This window comes from Hylaeus volcanicus, chromosome 2 (assembly GCF_026283585.1).
Source record: "Hylaeus volcanicus isolate JK05 chromosome 2, UHH_iyHylVolc1.0_haploid, whole genome shotgun sequence".
In the NCBI taxonomy this organism is placed as follows: domain Eukaryota; kingdom Metazoa; phylum Arthropoda; class Insecta; order Hymenoptera; family Colletidae; genus Hylaeus; species Hylaeus volcanicus.
This window is the reverse complement of record NC_071977.1, coordinates 3,858,839-3,879,074: the sequence shown is the minus strand read 5'-3', so window position 1 is coordinate 3,879,074 and position 20,236 is coordinate 3,858,839. Positions and strand designations below refer to the sequence as shown.

Here is a 20,236-nt window from a genome sequence, read left to right as displayed (position 1 = left end):
TTCTAAATAAATGCTTCATTAGAAATATGTCCATGAATAAACTACGCGTGTTTGATCTTTCCAAATAATGTTCGATAGCACGCCGAAATATTTGGACCACGTAGAAGCGAGTGGCCTTTTGGACCAGAAGGGTTGAGAAACACTGCCTTGAATGAATTGATGCTATAATGCATAATGCTATAATGCATCATCACGCACAAAAAAGACGAAAATTAATTTATCTTCGATTCGTTACTCGAAATTCATACTCAGACGAGAAATTAGCCGATCTCTGGAGGAAGGAAAGTAAAAGGTAAAGAAGAGACGATGGATCGGTTGTATCAATAGAACGTTTCGCTCGATTTCGTTTCTTTGCAACGTTTTTGCTACCGTTCTTGTTAAAGGACGTCAGGCTTACCAGAGAACTTAATAGACTTAATAGACACCGCTCGAGAAGATACACGGATGCCCTTATTAAAGTAAAACCGCGACGGTTCGCGTACGTGCCTCGGGAATCGTGACTGCGCGCACTTAATGCATCAGTTGAGCGCTAATTTTGTATTCTGGATTTTTCACCTTAACGAGATAACGGAGAAATGCGGCGTACGTTCGAAGCAGCGAACTGTGTCCTAGAAATGGGTCCAGTTTAATGGCCGTAGAGCTGATTCGAGCCAGATTAGAAGAGATGCGATAACCAAGACACTTCTCATTACTTATGCTAGCGGCAGATGTGTCGGTAGCCTTTAGAAGGGTTCTTCGTTATGGTTACCAGCGAAAAAGTTTGAAGAATGCGATATTCGAGGCTTGGAAAGATTAAAAGGTTGAACCATGGAGCGTAGACTAATGTGAGCTTAGAAAGAATGGGAAGAGTGAATGATAGAATGGATACATAAAATGCATAAGATACATAGAAATATTAAGTGTAGAAATTAATTTTGTGTCCTTCTAAGGTAAAATTTATTTATAAAGAAAAAAACATACAGCTTTTAATTTTTCCTCGGTCATGCATTCCAAGAGAGCGCACATATAGTTGGTAAACCATATGTCGAAGCAATCTGTATGTTTCGTTACCAAGATAAAGATAACTTAACAAAATGATCAGTATATATTCCTATTTAAAATAGATTTATAGATAGTTATATAAACGTAAAGACACAGAATTAATTTCTACACTTAATATACAGCACACTAGGTGGTCTGAAAGTTAAAATTCTTTTTCCTCCGTGTATAATTTCGAAGAATTAATTATTCCGAAATAAGTGTCGCTTTGACATTCAAATTGTAACACGCGTATCTCGGCTAAAGAAATTGGGATGGTTTCGTGGGTCATTTAATATTCTTTCGAGGACGGGAGTGACTCAGAACTGTCGGGATCATCCACACGGACAGGTATTTTTTTCGGCTCGCGAGTCCATCGTGTCCATTGTCTCCGAAAACAATGGCCCTATGTATCATTGTTTCTTCTATAGAGGATGCGCGTCTTTTTCTTCGTTGTCACGCCCTTTCCTCCGTGTAATGACGAGCTGACTGGACTCTTTATGAATGTGATTTTACGCGCAATATTAATTTGGCTGGAAGTGACGTTGGGGTGAATCGCGACAAGGTGGCGCCTTTAGAAGAACAGTCTTTCAAGAATCAAAGGGAGGAAACACATCTTTCGAGGAATATACTTAAGCAATAAGTTTCTTTCGTTTCATCAGTAACTAATGCATACACGATATTTTATGCGTTATGTTACCGAGTTACGTACCATCCATTTTGCTCGATTACTGTTATAACAGCTTCCAAACCATCTTTTCTATTACCGATGCGCCACTGTAGTGTACCATCTACATATGTAGGCACAGTGTTGATTTAAAGAATCTAAAATTAAGAACAGGCAATAAAGCAATAATTACCTGAAATCAAAGACGTAGCAATGAAATAGAAAGTAAATATCCACACTTGTTTACGTTCACCGTTAATATATTCCAAAGATGATTTCCAATTATGAGATCAAAACTTCGATACATTTTTGTTTAGTATTGCTACACAGTCTACCTTATTAATTATTGATCAGTTTCATTCTAAATTGAATTCCAAGATCAAGTTCTAGAAAGTGGTTGATACGGTCGACAATTTTCTTGCGTTGCCACGAGCTTGAAGAAAGTATAAGTGGTTTCCACGGTTGCACACATCGTAAATTTCAAATTGACGTAAATCGTTACGTTGCTCATATTTTATTCCATATATGTTTGGTACGTGTCACGGATACGCGGCGTACTTAACCGGTTGGCATCCGCCGGAAACACTATTTCTCGGGATATCGATAAGGTACATCGATTTTGGTACGCTTAGAAAGTGGAATTTTAAGTTGATCAGATTTCATTAGCAACAGAACTTTTATGCAATGTACAACCACCGATTAGTTTCTGTGATTATCGTGGAAAACAAATCTGAAATAGGTATAATTTATTACAGGCACATAAAAAACACTATAAAATACTTAACATGTAGATTCCAAATTATATGATCAAATCCGACGACTCGAACAGCATCGACTTGTCGCTAATGACTCGGTAAGAAAAAAAAGTAAAATACTTGTATAGAAAGAGGAATACAAACTACAAATTTAATTTTCTATCGAACCCAGTTGACTATTGACTTCCAAAAACGAGTTACACAAATCGAAATGGAACACTGAAACGCACAAGAGAACGAAGAACGTTCGTCGCTGTAATTCCAACGAATCTGATTATATTAATCGATGATTCTTTCGAAAGAGAATGCGCGAAAGAAGCTGAATCGAAATTGAGACGAATCAGACAAACAGAAACACACTCTGATGCAAAGCTAAAGAAATATGACCGAAATGTTGGTTAATGCAACTATATTTGGTAAGAAACCCGCGATGCCGGCGTATCTGACATAATAATCTGGCGGGGGCCGCATCGAAGGTCCAGGTTTTAAATGAATTCCGCTAATGATCGTCCATTTCCTTTTCTTTTGCAGATGCGTGGCTGGAATGGCAGAAAAGTTGCGCGAGGCGGCCGCACGTGGCGACGTTGCGCGGGTTGCGCGTCTCCTCGACGAAGATATTAAACCACTGCCGGATGAGGTGAGTCCCTTTCTGTTCTATTATATTTTCTCTTTGTCAACGTGAAGTTTACAATGTGCTTATCGATGCTCGTAAACGCGCGTCTTCGTCGCGAATTACCCCTTCGCATGCACAATTGTCTTTAACAGACAGAATGATAAACTCAAGGATATTCTCTTCGAGGGGCACAACTACAATTGAAATAAACACATAAATAAAATACCAAACAGATGTCGTAACTTTTATTACACATTTTCTGACTCTTAATTAACAAACAACATGATCAGAATACTACTATCGCAAAACTTGGAAAACACTTCGTAATGATAATTTATCTATAATTTTTGGTTCCAAATGTAATTACCAACCACGGAGTCGTAGACCGATCGAACGAGATTCTTATTAAACGGATACGAAGTAACGCGAGTATATTAATTACGTTACATATTCCCATCCGCTTTGTGACAGTCGTCGGTGGAAATGCGGATAAGCGTGTTCGGTGGGCATTTGTCAAAATGTTGGTACGTACGCCCGCGGGCTATCTCGATGATTATCTACGCGTTCATTACAATTACTTCTTCCTTAATTGCGCCGACGAAATTAATCGCCGAATAGATTTTTCGCCACCGTTGGCGTGCTCGTAGCTGAAGTGCTTTATTACGCGCGCCGCGTAGTCGGGAAACGTTGAAGCGATACATCGACAGCGAATGCATGAAATAATTAAGATAATGGAGATCGATCGCGGAGCCAAAGGCAACAGTAACTTTTAACATCGATGAAAATGCATTTGTGGGATTCATTGATACCTATGTATCTTATATATGGAGACTTAGGTTTAATTTGAGAACCAGTTGATTAGAAAAAGATTAAGAAGTCGGTTAAGTATTTCAGCTGGAAGCCTGATGAACTAGCAAGCACCGGGAAATTGTGAAGGTGGTTCGAACGAAATTTATGGTATCTATAAGTCTATTTCAGGTGATTTACCTGCACAACTATTTATCAATTGGTGTATTACGTTTCCTGCATCTAACACACGCGGATAAGATATAAGTAAGTGATTCTTCATCGACACGCAGCGTTCGTTCGCTCTATTACTCGAGCCAACGAGGCACAGCCTTGCAGGAAACTCGCATCTACGTTGCACGTGCGTCGAAATGATGTATACCATGATTTGTTAAATTGTTATGATGTAACATGTACGCTTTGAATGGGTTGCAAACAAAAACATTGCTCGTATCGTATTGCCAACATTTTTATTCATCTTAGATACGAATGTTTCGTATCTAGAAATTATTTATTACTTATATCGAAGCAATTTAGTACTTATAAACTAGCGTTCCAAAATATTCCAACAACTATACATCAATCTCTCGTAAGCAGCGTATCTATAATACCCTTATTTCTACTTAAAGAAAAATTACACTTCTTTCCATATAAATTTACATTCCTTTAAAGTTATTGCCTTCGATACATCTTCTTATAGTCGTAGCTATAGTTTCATTCGTACTTCATACAAAACTATGCCATTTTATTAGAAACAGAGAACAGTGTCTTTCTTTTTCATTGATAAGTCACGATCAGCGTATTTATTTAACAAAATAGCGTTTCTCTGAACTAAATAAGTCCGCGGAGTTTGAAAAACTTATAATCGATAGTGCTCGTATAAAAAATTTGGAATGGAACGTCGTTCTTTAGGGTTTTAAAGTAGAAGACCGCCTCAAACACAAACAGGCGATTCGTGTTGCTTAAACCTCTGTTCGCCTAATTAAGGCTGCATCCTGTCTGATCGCAGGAGCTAATTCGACACGAGAAATGCGTGTGTTACAGAGTGAAATGCGGGTAGCTATTAATTACGTCGCTAATTGATCCGTTGATGAATCGCGAGGATCCAATTCAGAGAGCAGTTTGGGGAAAGAATTCAGAGAGCGGTTTGCTGGCCTTCTTCATGAATATCAGTACTAATCACTATTAATTTAGTTTGTCAACTTTTTTCCTCCAACAAGAAATTTAAATGAAAAAGGAATATCTTGTCTTAAAAATGAATATATACGTTCCAGTAAATTTAAGTCGATGTTAATGGTCATTATGAAACTAAATAAAAATGACAAATGTCATTCCCAGAAAAGGTCAGCAACTGTATACTAACCGACGCTTTCAAATAAGAAAATTGATTCGACCAAATGCGCGATTAAATATCAAGAAATGGTGATCATTTGCTCTTGACCTTTCTTCATTTCAAGTATTTCCTGCGAAGAGATACAATAAATTGTTCGACTATTTAATACACGATGCCAGCCGCAAGCTGGACGTAACAATAATAGAATCATAATATTTACACGTTCGCTCTCTAATGAACACGTGTTATTTTACAGAATGGCAGAAGTCCTCTTCTGCTGGCAGCTGCTGGCGGTCATGTGGACGTCTGCGAGGCTCTGCTTCTTCGAGAAATCGACGTCAACGCTGCAGACAATGTGAGTTATATTCAACAACTTCCCATCTCTTTCTCTCGTTTTATTATTTCCTGTGCGTGACGTCCCGACTCACAAATTACAGTTCGCTGAAATATCATTTATATGATTGCGGCATCGTTAGAGAGAGCATACGAACGAACGGATACATTCAATTACCGACGATTGCTGTTCCAAATAGGAGGCTTCATTAAGAAAATTCAATCGACATTCTGTTGCGCATAATCATTCGCTACTGTTTAGTCGATTATCTATGCGGGAGCGCAAGAATAACGCGAAAGAAATACTTGTGTGAAATCGATGGCCGATAACTGCTTCGCGGATCACTCGTGGCATCAGTTTTGCATATCAGGAATACTTAACGCTGAAATGATCAGGCTGATCAGTATTATTAATGTACTTTGAATTTCTTAAAATCACTCGCCTATTAATTACGGTTTAAAATTTGTGATTAATAATTTAGTTGAACTTGGCTCTGATTAAACAGATGTAGTCGATAGTTTTGGTGTTCATTTTTTACCTAAACGATTTGTATTTAATCCACGTGGTCTTCGTAATACTTCTCTAGATCGGTATTTGATACTATTTCGACTATATTAGGCGCATTAGTATAATATGTACACATAAATTCTCATTCTGTTTTCAAGTAAAAGATGGATATAATCAGGATAAAATTCCTTTCACTTTCAATTTACTCAAGATTTAAATTACTCTTTCGTCGCGCTGGCGCTTCATGGATCAATCATGAGATATTTTAGTTTGAGAAGCGAACCGTACTCCTTGTTCGCCAAATATTCATCGTTTTCCTAAAACGGAGTTTTAAGCGTGGCGAAGTTCAAAGTATAGCCGAAATGAAGACATGAAACGCGTATCTTGTACCACGGTTAACGGTTTCAGAAGTGTGGACGTTAAATTCCGAAGTGGCGAGCAACTCGAAAATTGGCTAATAATTCACAAGGCTGGGTGGGTTGTTCTGCGTGTCAGTTGCGCAATATATCAATACGAATATACCGGCTAATGAACGGTGCAAGGATAATTACCCCGTAATTATGGGTTTACGCAGTTGACGAAGGAAAGCGTGTACCGGATCTTTTCGGTTTTATTTGACGTCTGCATCTGAAATACGTACAAACACAATTCCACGTGACGCTCTAACGCGCAAATACAGGATTGGCGACCGTGTCGACAGTTCTAAAATTAGATTCACAAGTCGTCACAGGCAGTCATTAATTGCAAGCGATGGGAGTGTACGAAGATGGTATTTAAAAATTCTCTTCCTGCGTGAATATCATGAATGAAAAGTAACGTGATATAAAATGCGTTGTAAATTGCTTCTAGATTGTTCAGGCTGTTTTTATCATTTTTATAGATACTGACCGGAATAATAAAGGTGCTGTTATAGGAATCGTGAGAAAACAGGACGTAGAAATTATAGTTTTAGTTATGTATCTACTTTAAGGAATTCAAGGTGGAACAGCCTTATTAGAATGTGTTTATTGAATCGTGAAAGTTGTCAAGCGGATATAATTTAGATCGTTAGTTTGAAATATAAATTGAAATTAAGGAATCAGAAGTTATATAATCTAATTTTATTATTATAAATTTAACCATTCATTCTGAAAGACACGAGGTGTCCGAAAGAATATTCTCAAAGCCGCCATTGAATTCCAGTAGGAACGAGTCGAATCCTGTAAGGTAAGAAAGAAAAAGAGTGTCACTTGGCGCGTATCTGATACTATAACGAGGGAAGACAATGATTCATTCGAAACGTCGAAAAAGCAATCGGGATCATCTTCGTTATCGCGTAGCGAGATCCGGCTAGACCCGAGCGTGGGTACAATGCGTCCATTGGTGCGGTGACTGACGGCCAATCTTCTCCCTCTAGCTGCAGAACACGTTTGGCTAGATCTTGCCAGCGAGGGGTACCAAGGTGCTTGTATTTAGAAACCGTATACACGCCGCTGGTGGCCGGGGAATATTCGTACTAAATTCCCGGGAATATCTTCTTGCGTTGTCGCATACTGCGACAGATATTGTATGAATTTTTTTCAGGGTGGTGTGTAGCTATTTTCCCGCATACATCGCCAGTTTACTGGTCTCTTTAGTGGAAGAAGCAATTAATCGATTAATAATGCTGGGAATATTGTTGGTAGACGTACCTCTTTTTATGCGTTCCCTGAATGTTGTTCCAGAGGGAGGAACTCGTTGCGAAATCCACGGAAGAGGGCAACTTTGTGGAGGGACGTTAATTCGGTGAAAAATTTGTTTTTACGGTAATGACGGGGAATTTAGGAGGGAGTTCGAAGATCGAGAGAGAAAGAGAGAGGGATTAAGGGATTAAGGTGAGAGAGTCATGTGGAAAAGTAAATGGCAACAGATGTCTTCTTTGGAGTGGTTCGTTTGGTATACGTGATGCATTTTTCTTAGCGGTATGTTATATTGGTTTTGCATTTTATGAAAAGAGAATACCGTTCTGCTGAAGATTAGACAGGATTATGTGTCACGAGGGTAGCATATAAAGTCTTAGTAGTTGAGAATGTCAGCTTCCTTTAATATATTTGATGGTGAACCTCCATCTTATAGATCTGATTAGAATTACTTACACTTATCAGAAAATATGATTATTTCATTTCTTAACAATGGATAAGTATGAGTAAGGGTGGTTTTTGCCTTCAATTTTTCCCAATAGATTTTCCAAATCTTATATTCGTAATATTACATTCTATTCGAAGCAACCACGTTCAGCTTCGTGCGTTCTCTAAAATAATTAATTAATACATTATAGAAGCTTTTTAGAGGACTTCGCGTAAAACCTTGTCTTAAATCAGAATATAATGTGTTGAACTACAATAGATAATTTAGAGCTTAAATTAATTAATTAAGACCTTTGCAGGAATTTTTGTATACGCAACTGATTTATCTATTTGCAAGGTATTTAGGGGGTGCGTAACATAGATATCGATAATCGTTAAAATAAGAACCACCCTAATGCTCAGCGAACACGAACATTTCCGATTAAGAGATGAATTGTTATCGTCGGACGGTTAAAGAACGGATCTTTCACCTCGTGTCAATAGCTCTTAGCCTCAGCTTTTTACCACGGGGAACAGTATCAACGTATGGTGTCCGACGGTGGCGGACCTTTTGTCTGCATAAGGCAATCCAGTGAAATGCAGCGCTGCACCGAACGCAGCCACGGTATCTGCAAATGAAAGTTCGATATTTATTGGTGACCAAGGCAGAAATGCGCAGCGGTTCCCTGTCTATGCCCTTTTCGAACCGTTTCCACGTGCGCAGCTGAGATTATGGAAACGCGCAGACATTATGCGCGCGCTTCCAAGGAAGCTCGGACGGGTTTTTCGATTCGTGGAATGATGAACTCCGAGCTTCGCGACAGGTCGAGCATTTAAGGTCGTCGATAAGATATCTTGATCGATATCTCGCTTCTCGAATTTTCTTGAACGTGACTTTTAAGGTAAATTTTTAAGTAATTTTGGAACTTTTATATCTACGTTTTCAGTTTCAATTTAGCTTTTACAAGTAAAATATTCATTTGAAATATATTATAAAATGCAACGATTGAAACAATTTATGAAATATTGCTCCAAGGACAGTGATCCGCTAAAAATATCCTTTTTAAAAGGCGTCAAACGGTACACTTTACTCGTGAAAATTCTCCTGTACCGCAGGAAACTAATCTTTCAGGACTTGCTACCTCAAGCGTTCCGTCATAAATCTCCGACAGGATAAAGTATTACGTCAATTTAGAAAGCTCCGCGGTTCTATCGGGAATATCGGACCAAAGTACCACCAGCAATGCTGCGCAAACGAAAGCACGCCGCGAACACCGACGAATCGTAAATTTCATGGTTGTAAATGCCATTGAAGCGTTTCCTTTTATACTTCCTTTATGGCGCGAGTATGCATGCGCAGCTCGTTTGCAAAATCTCTTGGCACGGTGCACCGTCGGGAATACCCTCGGGCATTCCACAATTCCGTTAATCTGTAACAAATCATTCTATTTTTTTATTTTTATCTAGCCATCGAGAACTTGATCTGTGATAATTGAACAATTTATGCGGAACTAACAGACACGATTCGTTATTTGCACACGACTTTATATGTACATGTATACATAACTATATATAGTCGTGCGTTGTGATAGGTGCGTGGGGTTAAATAGACGTACACTATATTTTCATCTTCAATACTTGGGTGACTACTTTATTATTCGGTGACGTCAGATTCTTTAATATTTACGAAGGTACCCTGGAAAATATTGTTCGAGATTTAATGACAATATATTTACAGCAAAAAGTAATTTCGAATATGGAGATAGTTGTACAATTTATGAAGAAGTAACATACGTGATTCATTATCTTCCCATTATTTGAACGATCTAATATTCCCGTCCAAACAAAATTCCACCTAGGAAACGCTTCATAAAAATTCAAACACGACTAAAAGAGCTCCATCTCATAGGCGTAGTCACAAAGAAAATAAGCTCACAATTTATCGCGTCCACTGACGGCATAACATAATTGGAGAACCTGAAATATTTAAAAAAAAAAAAAAAAGAGTGTAGGATTGTGGTGTTATTTAAGGACCAGACCCCCGGTCACCCAATATGTTTCGTAAGCTTCTTCCATTCCCTCGTGAGTCTTGTAAGTATCGTCCTATCCGAGTCGAATCTAAAAGGCGACGCGACGCTGGATAAATCCGATAAATTTCGACGCGTAGCAGCTGGCAGGACGCGTTAGATAAACTGGTCGTCGTCCATGCTTGACGACTTCTATGGGGTCCCTTCGATTCTTCCTTCTCCTCGGGGAAGATTTATACGCGGCTGGCGCGTTTTTGAAACATTCTGCCAGGAGGAATTTGGCACACCGCGTGCATTATAGTTCAGGGCCGATGTCGGAAGGTCTGTAATTACGAGAGGCCTGAAAATAGCTTTTTAGAAGAACATAGGCGTCCGTTGGATGGTTCGTTCCTTTTTCAAACCGGATTTCATCTGTCGGGGATGCTTCGGTCGGGGTATCTTAAACAGAAAGGCGATTATCATACGCGGTTAGGTCCGAAAGTTCAGGATCCGCCCAACTGTGAAAGGACTTTTACGGAGTAAAGAAACCGAGGAATGTTTTTTTGGTGCGGTGTTATTTTTTATTTGGATGTATCTGTCACGAGTCGAGGACTATCGTATATACCGTGGCGTATTAATTTCTGGACAGATATATTTTTCGTGGGCGGTAAAAGTATTTTTATCTTAGATCTCTGTATTCTATGTATTCTTAAACATTCTGTTTAAATTTATATTTCAGATCTGATTCACGCGAACATTCGGTTTCTATCATAACGTACCGTGGAATGACCCGCTTAAATCGATTAGGATTATGTATCGCCCATCACCTAAGTTAATGAGATCTTTCCAATCGGTTTCCAATTTATTATTAGATAATCCGTGGATATATTCCTTCGCACAGGACTGATCTTTCACCCCGCAATATACCATGTGGCGCCGTTATCTCTCTGCCACTTCATAAAATTGTCGTGCAACGAGTTGCGCAACGCGAGTAGGGGTACGAATCTTCTCTTTCGCAGTAATAAAACGTACTGGAAACATCCTTCGCGTACTTTCTCCGTAATTATACGACGGCGCGTGAAGACGAATAAACTGGCGAAGGTAGCGGTAGATCGGTAGCTTATTACAGAACCATAGGGAACCAGTGTTCATCAGCGTTCATCAGGGTTCACCGGCGTTATCGAGACGAGATTTCGCGTATTTCTAACTGGCCAATCTCTCTCGTGTATCTACCAGGAAAGTGCCGGTCTAAGGTCTAATTACCAACCGTCGTTGCCAGTCATTTACAACGAACACGCTGTTATTAACCAATCGCACGCCCATTTGATATATTGTTTCGCATTTCCTAGGTTCGTTCTTTTTTTTTTTTTTTTCTACTCGGTTCAGTTCTGATAACACGCGAAGATTACGCAGGAAAATGTGATCCCGGTAATGAGTTTGACGGCTTTCACTTTTGCACTTGTGATATAATAGGTCTTGACAGTTTTGTGGTTTGAGTTGTGAATCTACGAGAGTGTGCACGTATGCGATATTATGTAAAACATCAGCAATAATGTGCATATTGCATTCTTCGGAAGAATAAATGTGTCTATCAGCGACCAGTTATGTGGTTTATTAATATCATTTTAATATATCAAGCGATATATTGATTCGGAGAAGCGAAAGCATTTATTCATTGTTTCGGATGTTAATCTTTGTTAGTTCATGAAATAGATATTTCTGAAGATATACATTTTACGATACAATTATGTAAATACGTAAAATATCTTACTCGCGTTAACAAGAACGATCCGCATAATAGTAAAATAGAAAACGAACATGAATATTTTTTGTAAATATTGATACCAAACGAACAGCCTTTGCGAAAAATATGAATCTTAATGATTGGCAAATGTCTGAAAAGCATGATTATTTACCGTATTGGCAAAAATATAAATAACCAGAATTATTTCGAAGGGATGTTTTTACCCTTGAAACAATTTTTAAGCCAAAATGGAAAAGAGCGCTGACTGATTAGTTTCTCGTAAACTTCATTTCCGCAAAAATTCCAATTTCTCGGAGTATACCAATCGCCAAACTTCCCTCGTTAGTTTACGGAACGATCGCAGGAAAATTCTCGACTAAACATCGTCCAACATCGCGTATTCGCGAGGATCCAAACTATCAGCGGTTGGCGGACTTACGCCGCGGCCATGTCCCTATGTATATGTATGCGTTAGCGCACGCCTGGAACAATGATACCAGTTTGACTGGTGTGCTTCTCCCACTCCTCGAGTGCAGCATGCACTGTATCGCGATCCGATGCACTCGCTCGAATCCGTTGGATCGTTGTAGGAGCAGGGTCCAGGGTATCTCGTCGATTCCAGCTTCCAGCTGCTGGGAGGAAACTGATAAGTCCCATTGACACGCGTCGGAATTTCACTTGGCCGCTTCGGTGCGACTCGAAAATGGCAAGAAGCTAATCGTTCCGATACGAGTCGTTGAGAATGGCTATCTAACGGGGTTGTAAAGAACCTAAGCGAGTGCTGAGCGCTGCGCCATTTTGTTTTGGAATTCTTTGGAAGCTGGATGGAAAATAGAAACAAGTGCGTTAAAATCGGCGGTGCGTCTAAGGGAGCAAGGAGTTGTAGGGGTTAGAACGATAAAATTGTAGGATTTTCTAAAGACACGCGCGGAATTAATTTCTACACTTAATATGTAGGCTATTGATTCCAACACATTTATCTTTGTTTTTCGTATTCCTATCATTTTTATATTTCAAGCCCTTGAAACCTTCTCCATCTTTGATTCTGATATATTCGTCTCCATTTTTCGTACCTTCACAATTTTATGATTCTATTATACGAACTCTTCCTCCCTTATATAAAAACCAAAGACGAATAATGTAATTAGGAGAATCCAGAATCCACAGAATCCAGTCGTAGTATAATCTACTTGGAAATAGTATTCCATTATAACGTATCTTCTTCTCTCTCCAGTGCACCACGAAAAAGAAGCAACGATCTCGGAAACCATCTTCGTTAAAAATACGATAATAGAGGAAACCGGATCGCCATTTACGATGCCCTTTTCCTGGGCTCCTTTAACGCACCCTATTCAACTAGCTTCTTTACACCCCCATTAGGCAGCTATTCCCAGCGAGTTGTATCGAAACGATTAGCTTCTTGCCATTTTCGTGTTGTTCGAAGTGTGTATTTAAATAAGCGTCGATGGAACTTATCAGTTCCATGCATAATAGTAATTATTCAACTTGTCGATGAAAATCCCAATAACGTAGATGAAAAACTGAAACAGTGGAACTACTTTTTTTCTCTCTTTGGAAAGTCTCAGTATGTTAAACAACAAGAATTGTTACGTCTGCGAGTATCTATTAGGGGTAGGAGTTAATTCTGTGCCTTTCTAAGGTAAACTTAACACCTGTTTAAAAGTAAAAACTATGAAACTATAAATAAATTGTCATAGTTATTGGATTAAGAACTTGCAATTAGAAGGTTGGTAATTTAACGTACCATAATGACGATTAAATATCTTTACTTATCCTATACTCGCAAACGACTGAATGTAAAATCACAGAATTAATTTCCACGCCTAGTAAAATACATGCTTCTTCTTGAACTGAAGAAACTCGCACTACTTCTGTTTAAAAGCTCGTTTACTTCGTATTAGTCGCACAGCTAACGAGAACTTTAATGGATGATGCATGTCTCATTCATCCCTCGGTCGAAAATGATTGCCCAATGGCAGCGTATAATCGAAAATATGAAGTTACAGAGTTCTCCCTTGATACGCGGATGACAGTAAGATTTATTGTATTCGAAGAGGCTGGCCGTCGCGAAATAACCTAATTTTGAGTCTCTCGGTGAAATAAACCGTTCGAGTGATGTAAGAGAGCGAATAGGATTATCGTAAATCTGTTTCAAAGTTGTCACGCTTTCGGTTTTCGTCGATCGGGTAGCGCGAAGTATACGAATGTTTTAATTAGGAGAAAGTGCAAAGGCCTCGGGTTAAATGGGCCATCAGGGCGTCGACTTCTGTCTCAACGTGATCGCCTTAGTCATTCTTTCGAAAACGTTCACACTACTTTCCGATAAACTTTCTGAAAATTGTGTTCTTCCTAACTAAAGAAATTACTAATTTATTAAACAAATAGTGAAACCCGAGGATCATCGTAAAGATGTCGATTTGAAGAGATATGGTAAGAAATGTAACGATTGAATTATGTTCATTTACTACCCGCAATAAACAGACTATAAAAATGTGGACTCTAGATCATAGATCAAGAACACTTTCTATTCTGGTCTGTTAAATTACGAGTTTCGAGCAATTTCTATTGTCTTCCTAATAACTTCGCCCTACAAAGTATGCGCCTTTATGTTCACTTCCTCCGAAGCAGTGTTTCTCAAACTTGCTGATAGCTGTCTTCGAACATCCAGTAAACAAATTTTCCTGTCGTTAATAGTAAAAACATGTCACGCATTCGTTCAATGAAATTTTATTAAAATTTGATTAAAATTCAATGTTATTGAATAATTATTTGAATAGTTTCCTTTTAGAATATTTTAATCCTCTCACACGATGGTTATTAAAGCAATCCTTTATTCTGGAAAGCTCAATTTAAAAGTTTTCCTTTATGGAGGTAGGTAGGCGAAGATTGAGAAGCCCTTCCTCTAGACTATTATGCCTCGTAAACGCTGAAAATCGCAGCTATTGTAAATTGCACCAGCGGTGGGGATGCATAGTGGATGCATACCGTCGCGGTACAGGATTCGCCCGTTTCCCAAGAGCGAACTGCATCGAAAGATCGATCACTCTTTATGTGGAGCATCGTTGCAACGATCTTCGTGCATCGTCGGTCGTCTATTGTGCATCTGCGATGCGGTTCGATGCAACACCGGATAACAGCAGTGCACCGACATAGGTCCTCGGATAAAAACGAGAAAACCACGTGCAATCGTAATTGAAGATTGGACACGGAACAGCACGTTAATTGTACCTTTATATCTCCGCATTGTTGGCGTTATCGCGCATTAGTTTCTTTGACAACCATGTGGAGGCAGCTTGTCCTCCCTCCCATGGACATCCTTTGATTCTCAGGTGTTTCTAACAGGGTCGGTATAGAATTGACGAGCCCTGGGAACTTGTAGCTGGAGCACCTCAGAAAATAAGGAAGGCTGATTTATTCTTCTTCTCAGGGACACCTTCGGGATCTCAGGTGCGTTTCTAATAGGGATGTTAGAGTTGTTAGAGTTTCAGAGAGGGATTGATGAATTTCAAGGATGTTTGACTCAAAGAAAAAAAGAAGATTCAAGTTATTTGTCTGTATTCTTCTTCTCAGGGGTACTTTTTGATTTTGAGATGTTTTTCTAATAGGGTTCTTATCGAATTAACGAGTTCTGAGAATTTTGGTCAAAGCATCTCAAAAAAGAAAAAGGCTCAGGACTGCTTACTTTTATTAATCTCTCCAGGTGCACCTTCTGAGTCTCAGGAGTGCTTGTAATCAGTAGACTGTGGATTTACAGGGAAAATTTATATTTTTACAGATTCAAGGAACGGTATTACTGCGTCTTTCGACCCAGATCATGCACTCGAACTCATTAGCTAGGCTCACCTGGTAGAACCTGCTCTAGACGTGACGCTATTAATCGTTTGGACGGTTTTCAATTACTTAGTAGTTTGTTAGTACATAATCCGTTCGAAGGGACTGTTAGAATGATGGATATCATCACGCCTACGGTCGGATCTGCTGGATGAGTCTTACTGGTAAGTCCAGCTAGTATGTTTGATTGTAACGCTATTAACAGCTATCAATTGTTTGCTGTTCTTGTGTGCATTTTAAAATATTTCATCATATAGCTATATTAGATGTGTTGTCGATTTAACAAATATGAATGTACAGTCAATGAATCAGTACAATGTAATCGCTCAGACTTTTGACGAGGGTTGAATAACAGTCTCAAAACATTGAGAAATTAGTATTATAATAATCTATTCGATATAATTCAATAACAAACCATTCCATTGGTTTATAATAAATATTTCAATTAAATGCGAGAGTTATGGCAGAAAGTAGTCAACCCTCGAACCAGGCTCGAGCAATTATATTTGTCACGCAAGAATTTTAAACTACTCGATAAGGTCTGAGAAATCTAATTAAGTTGTTAATAATCAGCATCTACAGATACACGTACTGAAAGAGTGCTCCTTGAAGCTCGTTTGTTATGTTCGTTTAATTATCTTCATTCACCACACACCCGTGCTAACGATGGACAAGTTTCTCGCAGCCCTCGTGCAGGAATTTCGCACTTTGTCGCTCTAACCAGGTCCTGACAGTCCTTTTCATCTCTCCATTATGAAATAGCGATTAAGAAGAGTTCAGAACCGCATGAGAATGTAATTTTGCTACAGCATGACAACGCTGTGTCTGACGCTTATGGATCTCATCTCGTTTGCCTTAAAGCGAAGAAAATATCAAATATTAGGTGTAGAAGTTACCTCCGTGTCTTTACATTCAATCATTTATAACTCTGTGTGTGTGTGTGTGTGTGTGTGTTACGTTAAATAATAAGGACACATAGAGATTGCTTCAACATTTAGTTTTTCAACATTATGTTCGCTCTTGGAATATGTGCGATTGAAAGAAGATTAAAAGTTGTACTGTTTTTCTTTAAAAATAAATGGTAAGTTTACCTTAAAACGGCACAGAATTTATTTCTTCGTGTAATATGTTTAATGAAAAAGATTTTCATAATGTCACAGAGGATTATCATATCTGAGTTTTCCATACTACATTTATCTTAAACGATAAATTCCAACATAATCCAAACATTGAAACAAGAATGTCGAAGACAAGGATGGAATATTACAAGAGCATCATTTGCATATACAGAAGCAATGACGTACACGTTGTTCACTTTACTCGGTCAATCCAAGCGTGTCACGTTGGATTTATTACCGAGTTTGTTGATTGAATGGACTTTAAGATCGTATTAGAAAGCAACACCTATCCGTTTGCATACACGAGACGATGCCAACTCGTTTACATATGAGACGTAACCGAGACGATCGTTTTCTCGCGATAATTAGATTTAATGGCGCGAGTTGAATCGCGCACGCGAAGACAAATTATTGAGATAACGTAAAGCGTCGAGACGAGCTTGTCGAGCCTATTAGCGGAAATCGAATCGATTGTATTCGTTGTACTACTCGTTTCAGACATAAACGCTATACGTTGTAATTAGGTTTGTTTCACATAATCGAGATATAGTTATTATCGTAGATTCAATGCAAGTATTCTGTATAATGGTATTTTGTAGAATTAACCTTTTGAAGGATATTGACACATACGTGTACGTTTGCTATCATATAAAAATTACCATCATCCGCTATCTTGATACCCTATAGAACTACATGATATATGATATTAAAATGAGATAGTATATTTGTATGTTAAAATCGATTCACAGATAAAAGCTGCCTTAGTATGCATTCCATTAAAGCAACAAGAAATCCATTTAATATCGTCCTTCAAGGAATTAAATTAAATTAAATGTAAAGTATTATAGTTGCAGAAATTCTACCTTTAACCTCGTGCACCTTGTTTGAGAACCTCCTGCGTAGATTATACAAATTTGTAGTGCAGAAATTTTCTACCGTCACGTTAGAGTGGTTGCAGATAATGGAGAAAATAATTACACGTTAACGATGATTTAGTAGTCCTCGTTCCTTCTTTTCCTCTCAAAGACGTCTTAGTCGCACCTGTTGGTGCAATGCGAATATTTAACGCGTGCTCCTTCAGCCACGCTAAACGCATTTTCGACGACAAGAAAGACCGTTAAGGCGCCTTGGAAAATGATTCTACGCTTTCTGTGGTTCAACGCGCTCTAGGAAGTGATGGTTCATTATATAACATAATGTACGCTATTTTAATTTTTTCCTATGCATCTTGGAAACTGCGGATGATAATGCTCGCAGTTTCCCTTGGAGCAAGGAATTTTAATGCGATGAAAAATATTAATGGAATATATAAAAACGTCGAATCAAACGAAAGAACTTGACTGTATCTTGTCTAATAACATTAATAAAAGAAAAGATAGTGTATTTCAGAGTTCGTGGAAGCTTATACTGATTTTTTAATATCCAATACTTGAGTACTTCTTCAGTTTAAATTACTCGAAGACGAACTACTTTTTTTTTTAATTTACTCTATTAGTCGCCAAAGGATAATAAAACCTAGAGTCGATAGAAAATCAGATTAATTGTTAAAATAGAATTCTTTTTGAATATAATGAAAAGTGTTACAAAGTTTAACAGTGACAAAAGACCCAAACAAAATGATTTATTCGTCGATTATCTCTCGCTCACTTTCATCAAATAGTTTATTCCCGATAGTTTTAGTTTTAGTCGACGTTTCAGGCCGAGTTCTGAAATATCAATGCACTTTTCTCCACCACGAAAAGACATATAGGAATGTTCATACACAACGCGTTGAACTTTAAAGCGATTTTGTCGATTAATCAGGTGAAGAGAAGGGACAATTTGTAACTTGGATTTCTAAATGTCGCCGTGTTAAATGTACTTTGACATTTTCCCATTGTGTTGTCGATAAATCCGCAACGGGCATTCATTGTGCAAGGTACGGAGATAAGAGTACTGAAATCACTATGCCGCGCGAATCTCGCGCATGGTAAAGACTTATTTGTTAGTATTTTTAACAGCTTCGGGAATTTCAAACGAATTCCATTGTTTCTATAGCGGTCGACTGTGGGTTCGATTCTCCGTGCTTTATTTTTCGTTTAAACCCCTACATATATTATATTATATTATATTCGTGTAATCTAGTTTCACGGAAAAATAGAATATATATTCATACGTCTTTATCATGGCACGTAATTAATTGGAATAAACAAAGACATTAATTAATTGTCAAAAACATCCAAAAAACGCACACACATTATACAAATGCACACGCGCCAAGCATACCTTACAACATACTATATCACACACCAAAATGAAAATAAGAGTAAAAAACGAACACAACCACTTCCTTCAGAAAATATTTACTATCGTAATCGCCACACATTTCCTTCCGTAACCAAAGAATCGACCATATTATTCTTGTCTCTCCCTTCGCCAATACTTGGACTATAAATAACAAAAACAGAACGTCCTCCATTATTTTAAATTGCACGTACATTTTTCCTCTTCTCTCACTGATGTCTATATTCTTTTCCCGGACACACGGACCGATCGACGCCGTAAATACTCGAATTCTATTATCCGCTATTATTACTATGTGGCCCATCAGTTAGGATAATGGAGGTTCCCCTATGCGCGTTAAAAACGGTTACTTGGCAGACCTGTGGTTATTGAGAATCCTTTTCATTTTTTTTTTCCCTTTGCGTGTGCCACTGACCAGTTACGTTTACAGGTTTTCTGAAACAGCCCGTGTAATGCACGGGAACGAGAATTGCCTTTGCACGTCGCAGTGGCGGCTTTAGAGTCAAATATGAACACGTCGAGCTCGTCTGCCTATTACGCGCTTGATGAGATCGCAACCAGGGTTCCGCAGCGTGAGATGCGACGACAAAGATACACCCGAGGCCACGTCACCGTGCAAAACGTGCGAAACAGTTAAAGTGCACCGACACGAACTGGTTACACTGTTTAAGGGATAAGGTGTACGTAGATAACCGCGCGAAACTGTCGCGACGAAAATGGTAATAGGTCGAGCGCGGCGACAGCAGCCGATGGGCCTCGGGAGATCATGGAATCCGATAAGATTGACCAATTAGGAAATTACGCGAGAGGGAACGTTCTTTTCCTGGCGTAATTACTTTTATTTTCGTTTAAGGGTCGTCACTTATTCAAAGAAGGACCACCAGTAATTTTCTAGATAAAAGTTTGAATACACGTACTCTTATATGGTTTTCAATAGCGAATTAAATGGTATAAAATTGAATATGAAGCATATCACAAAATCCATATCCTTATTTGTTTGATACCTTTCAAAGAGTATGTGAACCTTCGGATAACCTTCGTTTTGAAAGACTTGTTTCATTTTTAAGTCGAATGTTTTAGTGCTTACCTTGTATGCTCGTGTAATTTTGTTTGATATTTTTGTTTACCTAGATTTTC

The 20,236-nt window shown here is 38.5% G+C and overlaps 1 protein-coding gene and 1 long non-coding RNA gene across 9 annotated transcripts in view; one reads left to right on the top strand and one right to left on the bottom strand.

The window, feature by feature from the left end:
- The window catches only part of LOC128885005 (ankyrin repeat domain-containing protein 6), a 157,752-nt gene that overhangs the window by 44,577 nt on the left and 92,939 nt on the right, over positions 1–20,236 (top strand). For all 6 annotated transcript variants that reach the window (XM_054138741.1, XM_054138739.1, XM_054138738.1 and 3 more), the window contains 2 exons: positions 2,971–3,076; positions 5,428–5,526. In XM_054138741.1, the coding sequence (XP_053994716.1) occupies positions 2,984–3,076; positions 5,428–5,526 (192 nt within the window). In that variant the 5' untranslated portion in view covers positions 2,971–2,983. The remainder of the gene's footprint in view (positions 1–2,970; positions 3,077–5,427; positions 5,527–20,236) is intronic.
- Positions 8,038–20,236, bottom strand: part of LOC128885008 (uncharacterized) — a 28,976-nt gene continuing 16,777 nt past the window's right edge. The window contains exons 2-4 of one of the 3 annotated variants that reach the window (XR_008459528.1): positions 9,891–10,446; positions 9,613–9,792; positions 8,038–9,526 (exon numbers count right to left, since the gene is read on the bottom strand). This is a non-coding gene — a long non-coding RNA (uncharacterized LOC128885008). Of the gene's footprint in view, positions 9,527–9,612; positions 9,793–9,890; positions 11,794–20,236 lie in introns of those variants that run through there. The other 2 variants (XR_008459527.1, XR_008459526.1) reach the window with 2 other exon arrangements.